Here is a 14,244-nt window from a genome sequence, read left to right as displayed (position 1 = left end):
TACATGCCTAAAAAAGTGATCACAAATAATAGCTAAGAACGCTGAAAACTCAATATTTAAGGAGTTATGACCATTTTAAAATATTCAATAATTCATGCCTAAAAAAGTGATCACAAATAATAGCTAAAAACGCTGAAAACTCAATATTTACAGAGTTATGGCCATTTTAATATATTCAATAATTCATGCCTAAAAAAGTGATCACAAATAATAGCTAAAAACGCTGAAAACTCAATATTTAAGGAGTTATAGCCATTTTAAAGTATGCAATAATTCATGCCTAAAAAAGTGATCACAAATAATAGCTAAAAACGCTGAAAACTCAATATTTAAGGAGTTATGGCTATTTTAAAATATGGAATAATTTATCCCTGAGAAAGTGATCACAAATAATAGCTAAAAACGCTGAAAACTCAATATTTAAGGAGTTATGGCCATTTTAAAGTATGCAATAATTCACGCCTAAAAAGTGATCACAAATAATAGCTAAAAACGCTGAAAACTCAATATTTAAGGAGTTATGGCCATTTTAAAGTATGGAATATTTCATCCCTAAAAAAGTGATCACAAATAATAGCTAAAAACGCTGAAAACTCAATATTTAAGGAGTTATGACCATTTTAAAATATTCCATAATTCATGCTTAAAAAAGTGATCACAAATAATAGCTAAAAACGCTGAAAACTCTATATTAAAGGAGTTATGGCCATTTTAAAATATTTTATAATACATGCCTAAACAAGTGATCACAAATAATAGCTAAAAACGCTGAAAAGGAGTTATGGCCATTTTAAAATATTTAATAATTCATGCCTAAAAAAGTGATCATAAATAATAGCTAAAAACGCTGAAAACTCAATATTTAAGGAGTTATGGCCATTTTAAAGTATGGAATAATTCATGCCTAAAAAAGTGATCACAAATAATAGCTAAAAACGCTGAAAACTCAATATTTAAGGAGTTGTGGCCATTTTAAAGTATGGAATAATTCATGCCTAAAAAAGTGATCACAAATAATAGCTAAAAACGCTGAAAACTCAATATTTAAGGAGTTGTGGCCATTTTAAAGTATGGAATAATTCATGCCTAAAAAAGTGATCACAAATAATAGCTAAAAAGTCTGAAAACTCAATATTTAAGGAGTTATGGCCATTTTAAAATATTTAATAATTCATGCCTAAAAAAGTGATCACAAATAATAGCTAAAAACGCTGAAAACTCAATATTTAAGGAGTTATGGCCATTTTAAAATATTTTATAATTCATGCCTAAAAAAGTGATCACAAATAATAGCTAAAAACGCTGAAATCTCAATATTTATGGAGTTATGGCCATTTTAAAATATGGAATAATTCATGCCTAAAAAAGTGATCACAAATAATAGCTAAAAACGCTGAAAACTCAATATTTAAAGAGTTATGACCATTTTAAAATATTTAATAATTCATGCCTAAAAAAGTGATCGCAAATAATAGCTAAAAACGCTAAAAACTCAATATTTAAGGAGTTATGGCCATTTTAAAGCATGGAATAATTCCTGCCTAAAAAAGTGATCACAATTAATGGCTAAAAACGCTGAATACTCAATATTTAAGGAGTTATGGCCATTTTAAAATATTTTATAATTCATGCCTAAAAAAGTGATCACAAATAATAGCTAACAACGCTGAAAACTCAATATTTAAGGAGTTATGGCCATTTTAAAATATTTTATAATTCATGCCTAAAAAAGTGATCACAAATAATAGCTAAAAACGCTGAAAACTCAATATTTAAGGAGTTATGGCCATTTTAAAATATTTAATAATTCATGCCTAAAAAAGTGATCACAAATAATAGCTAAAAACGCTGAAAACTCAATATTTAAGGAGTTATGGCCATTTTAAAATATGGAATAATTTATCCCTAAAAAAGTGATTACAAATAATAGCTAAAAACGCTGAAAACTCAATATTTAAGGAGTTATGACCATTTTAAAATATTCAATAATTCATGCCTAAAAAAGTGATCACAAATAATAGCTAAAAACGCTGAAAACTCAATATTTACAGAGTTATGGCCATTTTAATATATTCAATAATTCATGCCTAAAAAAGTGATCACAAATAATAGCTAAAAACGCTGAAAACTCTATATTAAAGGAGTTATGGCCATTTTAAAATATTTTATAATACATGCCTAAACAAGTGATCACAAATAATAGCTAAAAACGCTGAAAAGGAGTTATGGCCATTTTAAAATATTTAATAATTCATGCCTAAAAAAGTGATCATAAATAATAGCTAAAAACGCTGAAAACTCAATATTTAAGGAGTTATGGCCATTTTAAAGTATGGAATAATTCATGCCTAAAAAAGTGATCACAAATAATAGCTAAAAACGCTGAAAACTCAATATTTAAGGAGTTGTGGCCATTTTAAAGTATGGAATAATTCATGCCTAAAAAAGTGATCACAAATAATAGCTAAAAACGCTGAAAACTCAATATTTAAGGAGTTGTGGCCATTTTAAAGTATGGAATAATTCATGCCTAAAAAAGTGATCACAAATAATAGCTAAAAAGTCTGAAAACTCAATATTTAAGGAGTTATGGCCATTTTAAAATATTTAATAATTCATGCCTAAAAAAGTGATCACAAATAATAGCTAAAAACGCTGAAAACTCAATATTTAAGGAGTTATGGCCATTTTAAAATATTTTATAATTCATGCCTAAAAAAGTGATCACAAATAATAGCTAAAAACGCTGAAATCTCAATATTTATGGAGTTATGGCCATTTTAAAATATGGAATAATTCATGCCTAAAAAAGTGATCGCAAATAATAGCTAAAAACGCTAAAAACTCAATATTTAAGGAGTTATGGCCATTTTAAAGCATGGAATAATTCCTGCCTAAAAAAGTGATCACAATTAATGGCTAAAAACGCTGAATACTCAATATTTAAGGAGTTATGGCCATTTTAAAATATTTTATAATTCATGCCTAAAAAAGTGATCACAAATAATAGCTAAAAACGCTGAAAACTCAATATTTAAGGAGTTATGGCCATTTTAAAATATTTTATAATTCATGCCTAAAAAAGTGATCACAAATAATAGCTAAAAACGCTGAAAACTCAATATTTAAGGAGTTATGGCCATTTTAAAATATTTAATAATTCATGCCTAAAAAAGTGATCACAAATAATAGCTAAAAACGCTGAAAACTCAATATTTAAGGAGTTATGGCCATTTTAAAATATGGAATAATTTATCCCTAAAAAAGTGATTACAAATAATAGCTAAAAACGCTGAAAACTCAATATTTAAGGAGTTATGACCATTTTAAAATATTCAATAATTCATGCCTAAAAAAGTGATCACAAATAATAGCTAAAAACGCTGAAAACTCAATATTTACAGAGTTATGGCCATTTTAATATATTCAATAATTCATGCCTAAAAAAGTGATCACAAATAATAGCTAAAAACGCTGAAAACTCAATATTTAAGGAGTTATGGCCATTTTACAGTATGGAATAATTCATGCCTAGAAAAGTGATCACAAATAATAGCTAAAAACGCTGAAAACTCAATATTTAAGGAGTTATGGCCATATTTAAAATATAATAAAACACAAATAATAGCCAAAAACCCTGAAAACTCAATATTTAAAGAGTTATGGCCATTTTAAAATATTCGATAACTCATGCCTAAAAAGTGATCACAAATAATAGCTAAAAAGGCTGAAAACTCAATATTTGAGAAGTTATGGCCATTTTAAAATATTCAATAACTCATGCCTAAGAAAGTGATCACAAATAATAGCTAAAAACGCTAAAAACTCAATATTTAAGGAGTTATGCCTTTTTAAAATATTTAATAATTCATGCCTAGAAAAGTGATCACAAATAATAGTTAAACACGCTGAAAACTCAATATTTAAGGAGTTATGGCCATTTTAAAATATTCAATAATTCATGCCTAAAAAAGTGATCACAAATAATAGCTAAAAACGCTGAAAACGCAATTGTTAAGGAGTTATGGCCATTTTAAAGTATTTAATAACTCATGCCTAAAAAAGTGATCCCAAATAAAAGCTAAAAACGCTGAAAACTCAATATTTAAGGAGTTATGGCCATTTTAAAATATTCAATAATTCATTCCTAAAAAAATGATCACAAATAATGACTAAAAAGGCTGAAAACTCAATATTTAAGGAGTTATGACCATTTTAAAATATTCAATAACTCATGCCTAAAAAAGTGATCACAAATAATAGCTAAAAACGCTGAAAACTCAATATTTAAGGAGTTATGACCATTTTAAAATATTCAATAATTCATGCCTAAAAAAGTGATCACAAATAATAGCTAAGAACGCTGAAAACTCAATATTTAAGGAGTTATGACCATTTTAAAATATTTAATAATTCATGCCTTTAAAAGTGATCACAAATAATAGCTAAAAACGCTGAAAACTCAATATTTAAGGAGTTATGGCCATTTTAAAATATTTTATAATACATGCCTAAAAAAGTGATCACAAATAATAGCTAAGAACGCTGAAAACTCAATATTTAAGGAGTTATGACCATTTTAAAATATTCAATAATTCATGCCTAAAAAAGTGATCACAAATAATAGCTAAAAACGCTGAAAACTCAATATTTACAGAGTTATGGCCATTTTAATATATTCAATAATTCATGCCTAAAAAGGTGATCACAAATAATAGCTAAAAACGCTGAAAACTCAATATTTAAGGAGTTATAGCCATTTTAAAGTATGCAATAATTCATGCCTAAAAAAGTGATCACAAATAATAGCTAAAAACGCTGAAAACTCAATATTTAAGGAGTTATGGCTATTTTAAAATATGGAATAATTTATCCCTGAGAAAGTGATCACAAATAATAGCTAAAAACGCTGAAAACTCAATATTTAAGGAGTTATGGCCATTTTAAAGTATGCAATAATTCACGCCTAAAAAGTGATCACAAATAATAGCTAAAAACGCTGAAAACTCAAGGAGTTATGTAGGTATGGCCATTTTAAAATATTTAATATTTCATGACTAAATACTTCCATCAAATCCTATTACTTCCATCGGTGCTAGGTCAGGTATGAAAATGGACAATATCATCGATTCACTCCAACAAGTATCTCACCCACAAAGAGTCAGAATTATAATTATAGCTCTTATAAAATGTGATGCAAGAGTCCCATTATTTTTTAATTACACACATCACAGTACTTTTATTAAAGCAAGGTCTGATATGAAGATGGGACATATCAGTACACTCCTTCTGATACCTCCCCACAAAGGATCAAAATTTTGATTATCCATGAAGTTCATAAAATGCGAAATGAACATCCGATTCCATTCAGAGCTGGCACATCTCAATATTTCTATTTATACATGATCTGTTATAAAGATGGTAGAGATCGGACCATACCTTCTGTTATCTCCCCTACAAAGGGTCAAAGTTTTTTTTTTTAATTAACCAAAACGATCATAAACTCCGAAATAAGAATCCGTTTGTATCCAAGTCAGCAATTCTTTACAATTTGCTATATCTGAGTATATCTCTCAGAAACCTGAGATGAATATGGAATTTATGATATCACATGCCATACCAATATTTTATCTGTATTATATGAAGTATTAAAAGTGGAATGCTTCAGTCGATTGTACCATGTCTGGCACATATTTCATATAAAGGGAAGGAAGCAAACAATATAGACTAATACGTCGCAATATTTATATCATATTTATTCAGGTCCGATACGATACTATCCATTCCTTCGGCCCCTATTCCATAAAGGGACAACATTTTGAATAATCATAACAGAAGTCAAAATTGGCTGAGGTATACATTTGCCGGCAAAACCGACTAATACTTTTTAACCAAAAAAAATCATCTGTTATTAAATTACCAATTTCCCACGGAGATATGATATGAAAACAAGATCATGTCCAAAGATCGACAATTCCGTTCAATTATAAATTAAAAAAAAACCTGACGATTTTTGCAAAAAAAAAAAAATAAACCCCATATAATTTTCTTGAGATGAGATGGAAAAACTGCAACCAATTTCAGACTGCTGTCATTTCCAAGCCACTCATCCGACAGATCTTAAAAATATTCCAGTGACAGCTCATTATATTCAATTCAAGCATGATAGTGTGATTTCTTTATATATGGCTAGCACTCCAGCATTTAAATGTGAATAAATCTTTTATGTCTTGTATCATCGCTCATTACCGTGATACTGGTAGCGTAGCCCGACGTCAAGGATGTGGGCAGAAAAAAACAGCAACATCAGTAGAAATGTTTCGAAAAGTAAAAAAGCAACTTGATCGAAACCCGCGTCGCAGTGGCCAAAAAAATGGCTCGTGAGCTGAACATATCGCAATATTCCATTCGGCAAATACTAAAACATTAGCTCGGGGTAAAGCCATTGAAATTCCAAAAAGTGCAAGAATTTACACCGCAACAGAAAGAAAATAGACTCAAAAGAGCTAAATAGTTGCTTCGCTTGGCCGAAAGTTGTGAACTGCCGAATTTGGTTTTCTCCTATGAGAAAACATTCGTTGTCCAGGAGTTTGTAAACAAACAAAATTATCGTCTTTACTTGCCAAAGAGGTCAGCTGAAAATGTGCGAATTAGGTTGGCCACCAGAACTCAAGCGCCAGCCATGGTGATGGTGTGGGCCGCCATAACAGCCGATGATAGCTCTCCGCTCGTATTAATCGACCGTGACATCAGAATAAATGCCGAATATTATCGCGAAAATATTCTGGAGAGTGAATTAAAGCCTTGGGCATGCAAACATTTTGGCCGCAGACCTTGGACATTCAAACAGGACTCAGTACGCGCCACCCATGAATGGTTAAAAAATGAGGCACAATGGCCACCACAATCTCCGGATACCAATCCGTCGGACTATTGTGTCTGGAGTATTTTGGAAATCAAGGTTGGCACTAAAAAATGCCAAAGTGTCGATCACCTCAAGCGTGTGACGGTTTCATTGGTTGTTTGAATGCCATAATTCGTGCCAAAAGTGACCAATTCGAACAAATCTAAATTTATTCTAAAATTTGATGCTATTTCCGACATGATTTGCTTTCATTCAATAAAATTTAAAAATTATGGCGCTGAATTTTGTGGCAGTTTTTTTTTTATCTCATTCTCCTTATCGGCCTTGGGGTATTTTCGAATTTCTAATTAAATTAAAAATTTTAAAATTATGTTTTGAATAGCTTTTTTCGTTCGCATTCTCTTTAGAAGCTTTATATAGGCTAAGGGTCTTAAATCAACTGGCCATCTTTATAATACAAACCCATTTAAATATAAATCATCTACTCCGCATTTTAAAGCTTGCTTAACCATTTATTTACTTGTGCTTTTTAAAAAATAATTAAAAAAACATATATGTATATATATATATAATATTATTCCACAGTTATTCTTAGTGTTCTTAGATTACTTGATTTGTTTATGAATTAAATTTAAATATTTGGCAAATGAATTGGCGCACATCGGTCACAGAAAGTTTGATGAAGTTTTTAAAATATGGAAATTTAGAATGATCGCCTATATAGATGGAATTGCTGTTCTTGATATATGTGCATTTTTTATAAAATCTGCAATTGACTGGATTGGATGGTGGTTTTGTCAGGCAGTTATGTAAAAAAAGTTTTGGTCTTGTTTTCGACAATCATTCGAAATAGCCATATTTTGAAAACTAAACCCCACCCGTAAACAATGTGACGCATTCATTATTTTTAATTGGAGATGTATAAACTATAGTTTCCCATAAAAAATCTAATATATTCTAGATATATATGTATAACCCAGTGACTCTTGTTTTTAAGATTTTCATTTTATTTAGGCCTGTTTCGACAATTGTTCTTGACGTTTCTTAATGTAGGTTTTGACTTTTTGGCCAACTTCACTGTCCATAAGACACTTGTGAACCTCATAGACATGAACATCATTCTCCTTATCGGCCTTGGGGTATTTGGCAACACAATCATCGGCCAATTTCTTGACATCACTCTCTTCCATGTCCATTTTGAATTGTTTGGCAATACGATCGGGATGCCAACCTTGGTGGGTGCAGAAGATGTCCATCTTCACGGAGGTGCACATCAAGTATTTGCGTACAGCTTCCTCATTGGGGAAATCGAAAGATTTCATGTGATTCATTTGCTCCTCGGTTAGTGGAACTTCTTCCAAGCAAGCAGCGCGGATGGTTTTGATTTCATCAGCGGTCTTGGGTGTCCAATCGTCGGCCGAGACCTGCAAACAAAATTATTTAAGAAATGTTGAAGAAATATATTACTTTGTTTGCTATAAATGCAATTTTATTTCAGAAGAAAAAAATCGACTAAATTTTTATGAAACTTAGGAAAGATTTTCTAAAAAAACACATAAAATGCAAAAAATAAGACATTTTTATTTAGATTTTTGGCTCGGTCCATATAATTTAATGTTCGAAGTTTATTTCTTCGAAATGTAGACCGGGACTACACCTCCTCAAATGGTCCATTCGCTTAGTCCAATTTCGGCATACTTTTGTCAACATTTTGACCAGACGAAGCGGGCTCGTCCATACGGACATGAAGTTTAATATAGCCTCACAAAGATACAAATTCCCACGATCTAGAAGTCCGATAAGTGTATTTTCACACGTACTATGAGCTGTGAATTACTTTAAGAATCATTCTCTACGTCACGTCCGTAATATTTTTTAGTCTTTCTCATATTTTCTATTCAATTTCGATTAATGTTGATATTTAAGATCTTTTAGATCTCCACGGTGTGTGAAAAATTGCAAAATAAGAGCAAAAATGGGTTTTGAATTCCTAGACTAATTTGTGAACATTGGTTTATATCGAGGTTCGGTATTTTAATGATTTTAGCCACATTTTTCAATGAAATTGAATTGAATTTCTCTACGACCTGGAAGAATTGTCTATAATGGTCCATGACATTGTATACCTCATATAACGATAACTCCCGATATTCGTCATCGGCCCCATAAAGTATATAGACTCATGATCAGCATAAAATTCTAAGTCGATAAACAACCACCCAACTACACACGAAAGTTGACAAAATTTGAGGATTCTTGGATATTTTCAAAATACATATTTGGAAAAAAATTCACTAAAATGACTGTAACTCAGGAATCAATGCATCGTTTGTATATATAAACCTTAGTATTGACGTGACCTTCCATATGAAGTTTGCAGAAAAAAAATTCGCTTCAGACATTCCACAGAACATCAATGACTAACACCATCAGCCACGTGTCTAGTGAGGGTATAAATCATTTGATACGGCCAAAAAGTGCCTCATCGAAATAACGGCTTCAGACCATAGGTCTCTTTGGACCAAATCCGTTTCAGGACACTTGGAGTCAATCTAAATGTGTCCTTCCGTCTGTCTGTTTGCCTGGCTGATGCGCACGATAACTCTCGAAGTAAGCATCAGATTTGATTCAAACTTGGTACATCGTACTATTATTATCCATCGATTTCGGTGATGGCCATAGTATAGGTTCACTCCTTCTGGTACTTCCCCCAGAAAATTTTCACAGAAAATAATTTTCCATATTCAACAGGAACTGATCGGATGATCATTTTGTAAAAATGTTCCAAATCCCGAATATGCGACAATATCGGTCCATGACATATGTACCTCCCCGAAAAGGGGTCAACATTTAGAATAATCATAGCTCTTATATGTACCTCCCCGAAGAGGGGTCAACATTTAGAATAATCATAGCTCTTATAAAATGAGACGTACGAGTCCGATTATCTTCAAATTTCATACATCCCAATAATTCTTCTAAAACAAGATGTGGTGTGAAGACGGAGTATATTGGACCACTCCTTCTGGATTTTGAGCAATTATATCTCCCATTCATTCTAAACTTCACACAAATTTTTCTACTAACACAAGACCTTGTACCATGAAGCTCATAAAACGAGAAATGAGTATCCGATCCCATTTAAATTCGGCACATTTCCATAGTTATATCAACACAAGATCAAGTGTGAATACGGAATATATAGTACCACTTCATCAAGCACATCCCTCATAAAGGGTCAACATTTTGAGTAATTATAACTTTTATAAAATGTGGAATAAAAGTCGATTGCTTCGAAGTTGGGACATCTTATTATTTCGAACAACATGAGATCTGATGTAAATATGAAATATATCGGACCACTCCTTCTGGTACCTGCTCCACAAAGGGTCAACATTTTGGGTACTTATAACCCTTATAACATGCGAAACAAGTCAGCGATTCTCAATGTTTGACCAAACTCAAGATCTGATGTAAGTATTGACTTTTTCGATTCTCTAATTTTGACACGTGCTTGTGGCGGTTGTTTAAAATTTGAAATAAGTCAATTGACATAAAATTAAAAATAATTTATTTTTTTGTTCTTTTAACTTCGCACAATGCAGTTTATGTTTTTTTCATAACCAGATTGCAATTTCAAAAAATAGTATGAATTTAATGCCTTTAAAAAATGGTGAGAAAGACCTTTGGATCAGTATGTACGTGGTAGTAAAACACAGTTCTGATTCAGGAGAATTTGTCTTGTGTAAACGTGTGGAAAGAATATTTGCCCTTCTTAAAATAAACCAGTAAGGAAAAGTCATAATTCGGGCGGGGCCGACTATGTGATACCCTACACCACTATGCCTATTTAGAGCTTCCGTAAAAAAAGAATTTATTTGAAGTAGATCATACCACCTTTCAACATTTGGCTTTAGAGCAGTTATAGTTTGGTTTCAGAGGGAACTAAGTCATATCCAATTCTGAATCAATTTTCACTAAACTTGACAGAGACATTTTAATCTTTCATACCAAATAATATTGCTATAGAGTGTAGGTTTTCGCTTCGAGAAAGATTATATTAAAAAACGTATATCAGAGCCGAGTTCCACAAAATGGAAAAGTACGTCCCGAAATGCACTCCATTTGGGCTGACATTAGCCATTATTTGCACAATAAAACTAAAATCGGATTAAGGATATATATGGGAGCTATATCCAAATCTGAATCTATCTTCAAATATTATTGTTGTTGATTGCATATTACGAATGTGAGGGACTTAAACACCAAATCGGATGAAACATGTATATGGGAGCTATAGCTATATCTGAACCGATTTTCACCAAATTTAATGTACTTGCTTTTAGGCTGAATTCGGCCAAAATGCAGGTCATTTGGACTGATATTGGCCATTTTCTGCGCAATTAACTCGAAATCGGTTTAAGATACATGCAGGAGCTATATCCTAATCTGAACCGATCTCGATAAAATTTGACAGAAATATTTTCGAGAAGTATCTGATGTTCAGTACCAAATATCATTCTTGTGGAGTGCACATTACGCATGTGAGGGACTTAAAACCCCAAATCGGATGAAACATATATATGGGAGCTATAGCTATATCTGACACGATTTTCTTTAAATTTGATGTACTTGCTTCTAGATTGAATTCGGTCAGATGTACCAAAATTCAGGTCATTTGGACTTATATTAGCCATTTGGTGCACAATTAAGCCGAAATCTGTTGAAGATATGTGGGAGCTGTATTTAAATCTGATCCGATTATCATCAATTTCAATAGTGTTCGTCCATGGGCCAAACAAATATTGTTTAAAAAATTGTATCTCAATCGGATAATAAATGCAACACAAGAATACGTGGACAGACGGACTGACATGCATAAATCGACTCAGAAAGTGATTCTATGAAGATGCTCAAAAGTAGCTACGGATATATCACTTCCTCCTCCGTGTTACAAACAAATGCAAAAAGACATAATACCCTCACCACTATGTGATGTAAGGTATAATAAAGTATTGCATGCTTTGAGGCTAATAAGTGTCGAAAATGATTGACAAAAGTTTAGTTTTTCTTTGAATAATCCCGAACTCCACATATCTACATATCTTAACATAAACACACTAATAAAAATGCATTTGCTTGGCGACAAGGGTATTTCAATTGCTCTCTTCAAGATTTTTGAATATTGTAAGAATGTCAACTTTTTTTTTAATTCCTTGACTTTAACAAAGATCTCACACAGATCATTCACTCATTTTGCATTGACTTTTATTTTCTTTTTTTTTTCGTTTTCTTTTGTGAATTATATTTTTATGCGTTTTTTTTTTGTCATTGTTCTCACTTACACAGGCAACAATGGCCAACAAAGCCAAAAATAATTTCATTGTGTCTTCGAAATCTTCTGCACTTTCACTCTCGAACTATAACCGTGGCGTTGAATGGTTCCCAATCAACTGATTTAATTCGGAATTGAAGAAATGCTATATAAGCATTTATTCTCCTCATCTACCCCCTGACATTCACACATACATACCCACAGACACACATGCAGAGGCCAGAGACATGTGCTGTACTTTGTTGGTTGACGTTCAAGCTGCAGCCGAGTCTTAAGCTGATAAGAAAGAGATCTGAACCTTTTGTGTCATCTTATCTGTGCAAATACGTTTGGTTTTCATTTTTTGTTTTCTTGAGAAGACCTAGCGATAGTTGGTGATAAGCCGGGATACATATTTATTTATTTTTTCTATTATTTGCATTGGATTGCTGTTGTTTGTGTGTTTGTTTTGATTGGTCTCTCGGTTCTGCGTTTATAAATATTACTGGGAATAAACATAATTTTCAGGATGATGATTTTTTTCAAAATGATTGATATTTGCTTGTTGAAATGAAATGAATTGTATATACTAACCAAATGTAATAATGCTTTGTGTTATTTACAAAGTAGAAGGTGCAGTAAATGTTCATAAAAAAGACTTTTAAAAATATTTTTCTAGTACAAGATTTTTAGTCGGGAAATCTTGAAAATATTTCTAAGAAAGTAAAAAGCTATTAAGTTCGGCCCTGTCGAACTTTGAACACCCTCTACTATTTTGAAAGTAAGACGTTTGAAGATATGCCCATTTGTGAGGAGGTTAATTGTATACAAGAGGTGATGGTATTTTACCAAAATTCAAACAATTTTATTAAAAGGAGTGGCTAAATTTAGCAAAATACCAAAACTGTAGAGTTTCCGTTGTAAGGGGGTCATACCAAAAAATAGATTTGATTAGCCATAGTTGACTGTGTGAAAAATTTATTAAAATATGAAATATCTAGATGTATCGCAAAATAAGTTCAAGATTTTATATTGCAAGGAAATTCTCGAAAATATTTAATTCGCCATTTTTTCTAAAAAAGGGTTTTTATTTAATTAAAAAAAAATTTTGTAAAAAATTATAAATAATATTTTATAAAAATACAGATTGATGAACAGACGGAATGTGCTTCAAATATTTGTCAACAGAAACCCAGTCTGGAACAAACTCCTTGAAATGCAAAATCCTTTGTCAGGGATTGTTTTAGAAATTATGAATTCTTGGCCTGGAAGTTCTTTAAAACCTTTTCATAAAAAGTCTCCAAACTTGGCAACATCGTCCCGCTCCTTCCGGTACCTGTCTCACATAATAATCATAACACTTAAAGAGGATAAAATAAGTTCTCAATTTTCTTCAAATTCCGTCCAGTATTATATTTTAATTAGTACTAGACCTAGAGGAGGACCTTAACAGTCAACTGTCTGCCAGAGAAGGAGAGTTCTATTGGGAACTCCATGGGCAAATTTATGTTATCGGAAGCAGTACCTACTGCGAACTCCACATTCCTCAATTGAAAATTTTCTCCTGAAAAAGGTAAATAAAATATATAGTTGTATGGGGTCTATACGAAATCGTGCTCATCTACAGCATAAAAATAAAACAATGTCCTGATTTTTTATTTGAAAATTTGAATGTACAAGAATTTAGCCTTAGAATAGAATTTTTCACATTTAATCAATCTGTCCTGCCTTGTAATTAGCTATGCGATGTGGTCTGCGAATACGAGTGTTATGCAATGGAAAAACATTCAGACCTGCCAGAATGCCGCCCTGAGAACTGCAACATGACTCCTGGATGGTTTACATGAGAAGATGAAGGTTCTTCACTTACGTAAGCATAGGCATATGCTTTTGTTGCAGTGCCTGTTTGAGTGTTACCGTGGAAATCATCCTAACAATTATATGGTGAACAGAACATCCCCAGCCAGGAGTGTCAGGAAGGACCTGCATGATCTAAAGAGAGCTCCAACGATACAAGAGAGAGCATCTAAATCAGGAAGCCTATCAAGCGGATCTAAATCGCATT

The 14,244-nt window shown here is 32.0% G+C and overlaps 1 protein-coding gene across 1 annotated transcript; it reads right to left on the bottom strand.

Moving 5' to 3' along the window:
- Nucleotides 1–7,356: 7,356 nt before the first annotated feature.
- On the bottom strand, nucleotides 7,357–12,364 carry LOC101896552 (uncharacterized). Its single transcript, XM_005192032.4, has 2 exons — nucleotides 12,211–12,364; nucleotides 7,357–8,289 (listed from the first exon to the last, which is right to left on the bottom strand). Exons 1-2 carry the CDS (start codon nucleotides 12,247–12,249, stop codon nucleotides 7,876–7,878), a joined length of 453 nt encoding a protein of 150 aa, XP_005192089.1. The 5' UTR covers nucleotides 12,250–12,364; the 3' UTR covers nucleotides 7,357–7,875.
- Between the last annotated feature and the right edge of the window lie 1,880 nt (nucleotides 12,365–14,244).

The sequence above is a fragment of the Musca domestica genome, unplaced genomic scaffold (genome assembly GCF_030504385.1).
Source record: "Musca domestica strain aabys unplaced genomic scaffold, Musca_domestica.polishedcontigs.V.1.1 1, whole genome shotgun sequence".
Classification (NCBI taxonomy): domain Eukaryota; kingdom Metazoa; phylum Arthropoda; class Insecta; order Diptera; family Muscidae; genus Musca; species Musca domestica.
This window is presented reverse-complemented; position numbering and strand designations above follow the sequence as displayed.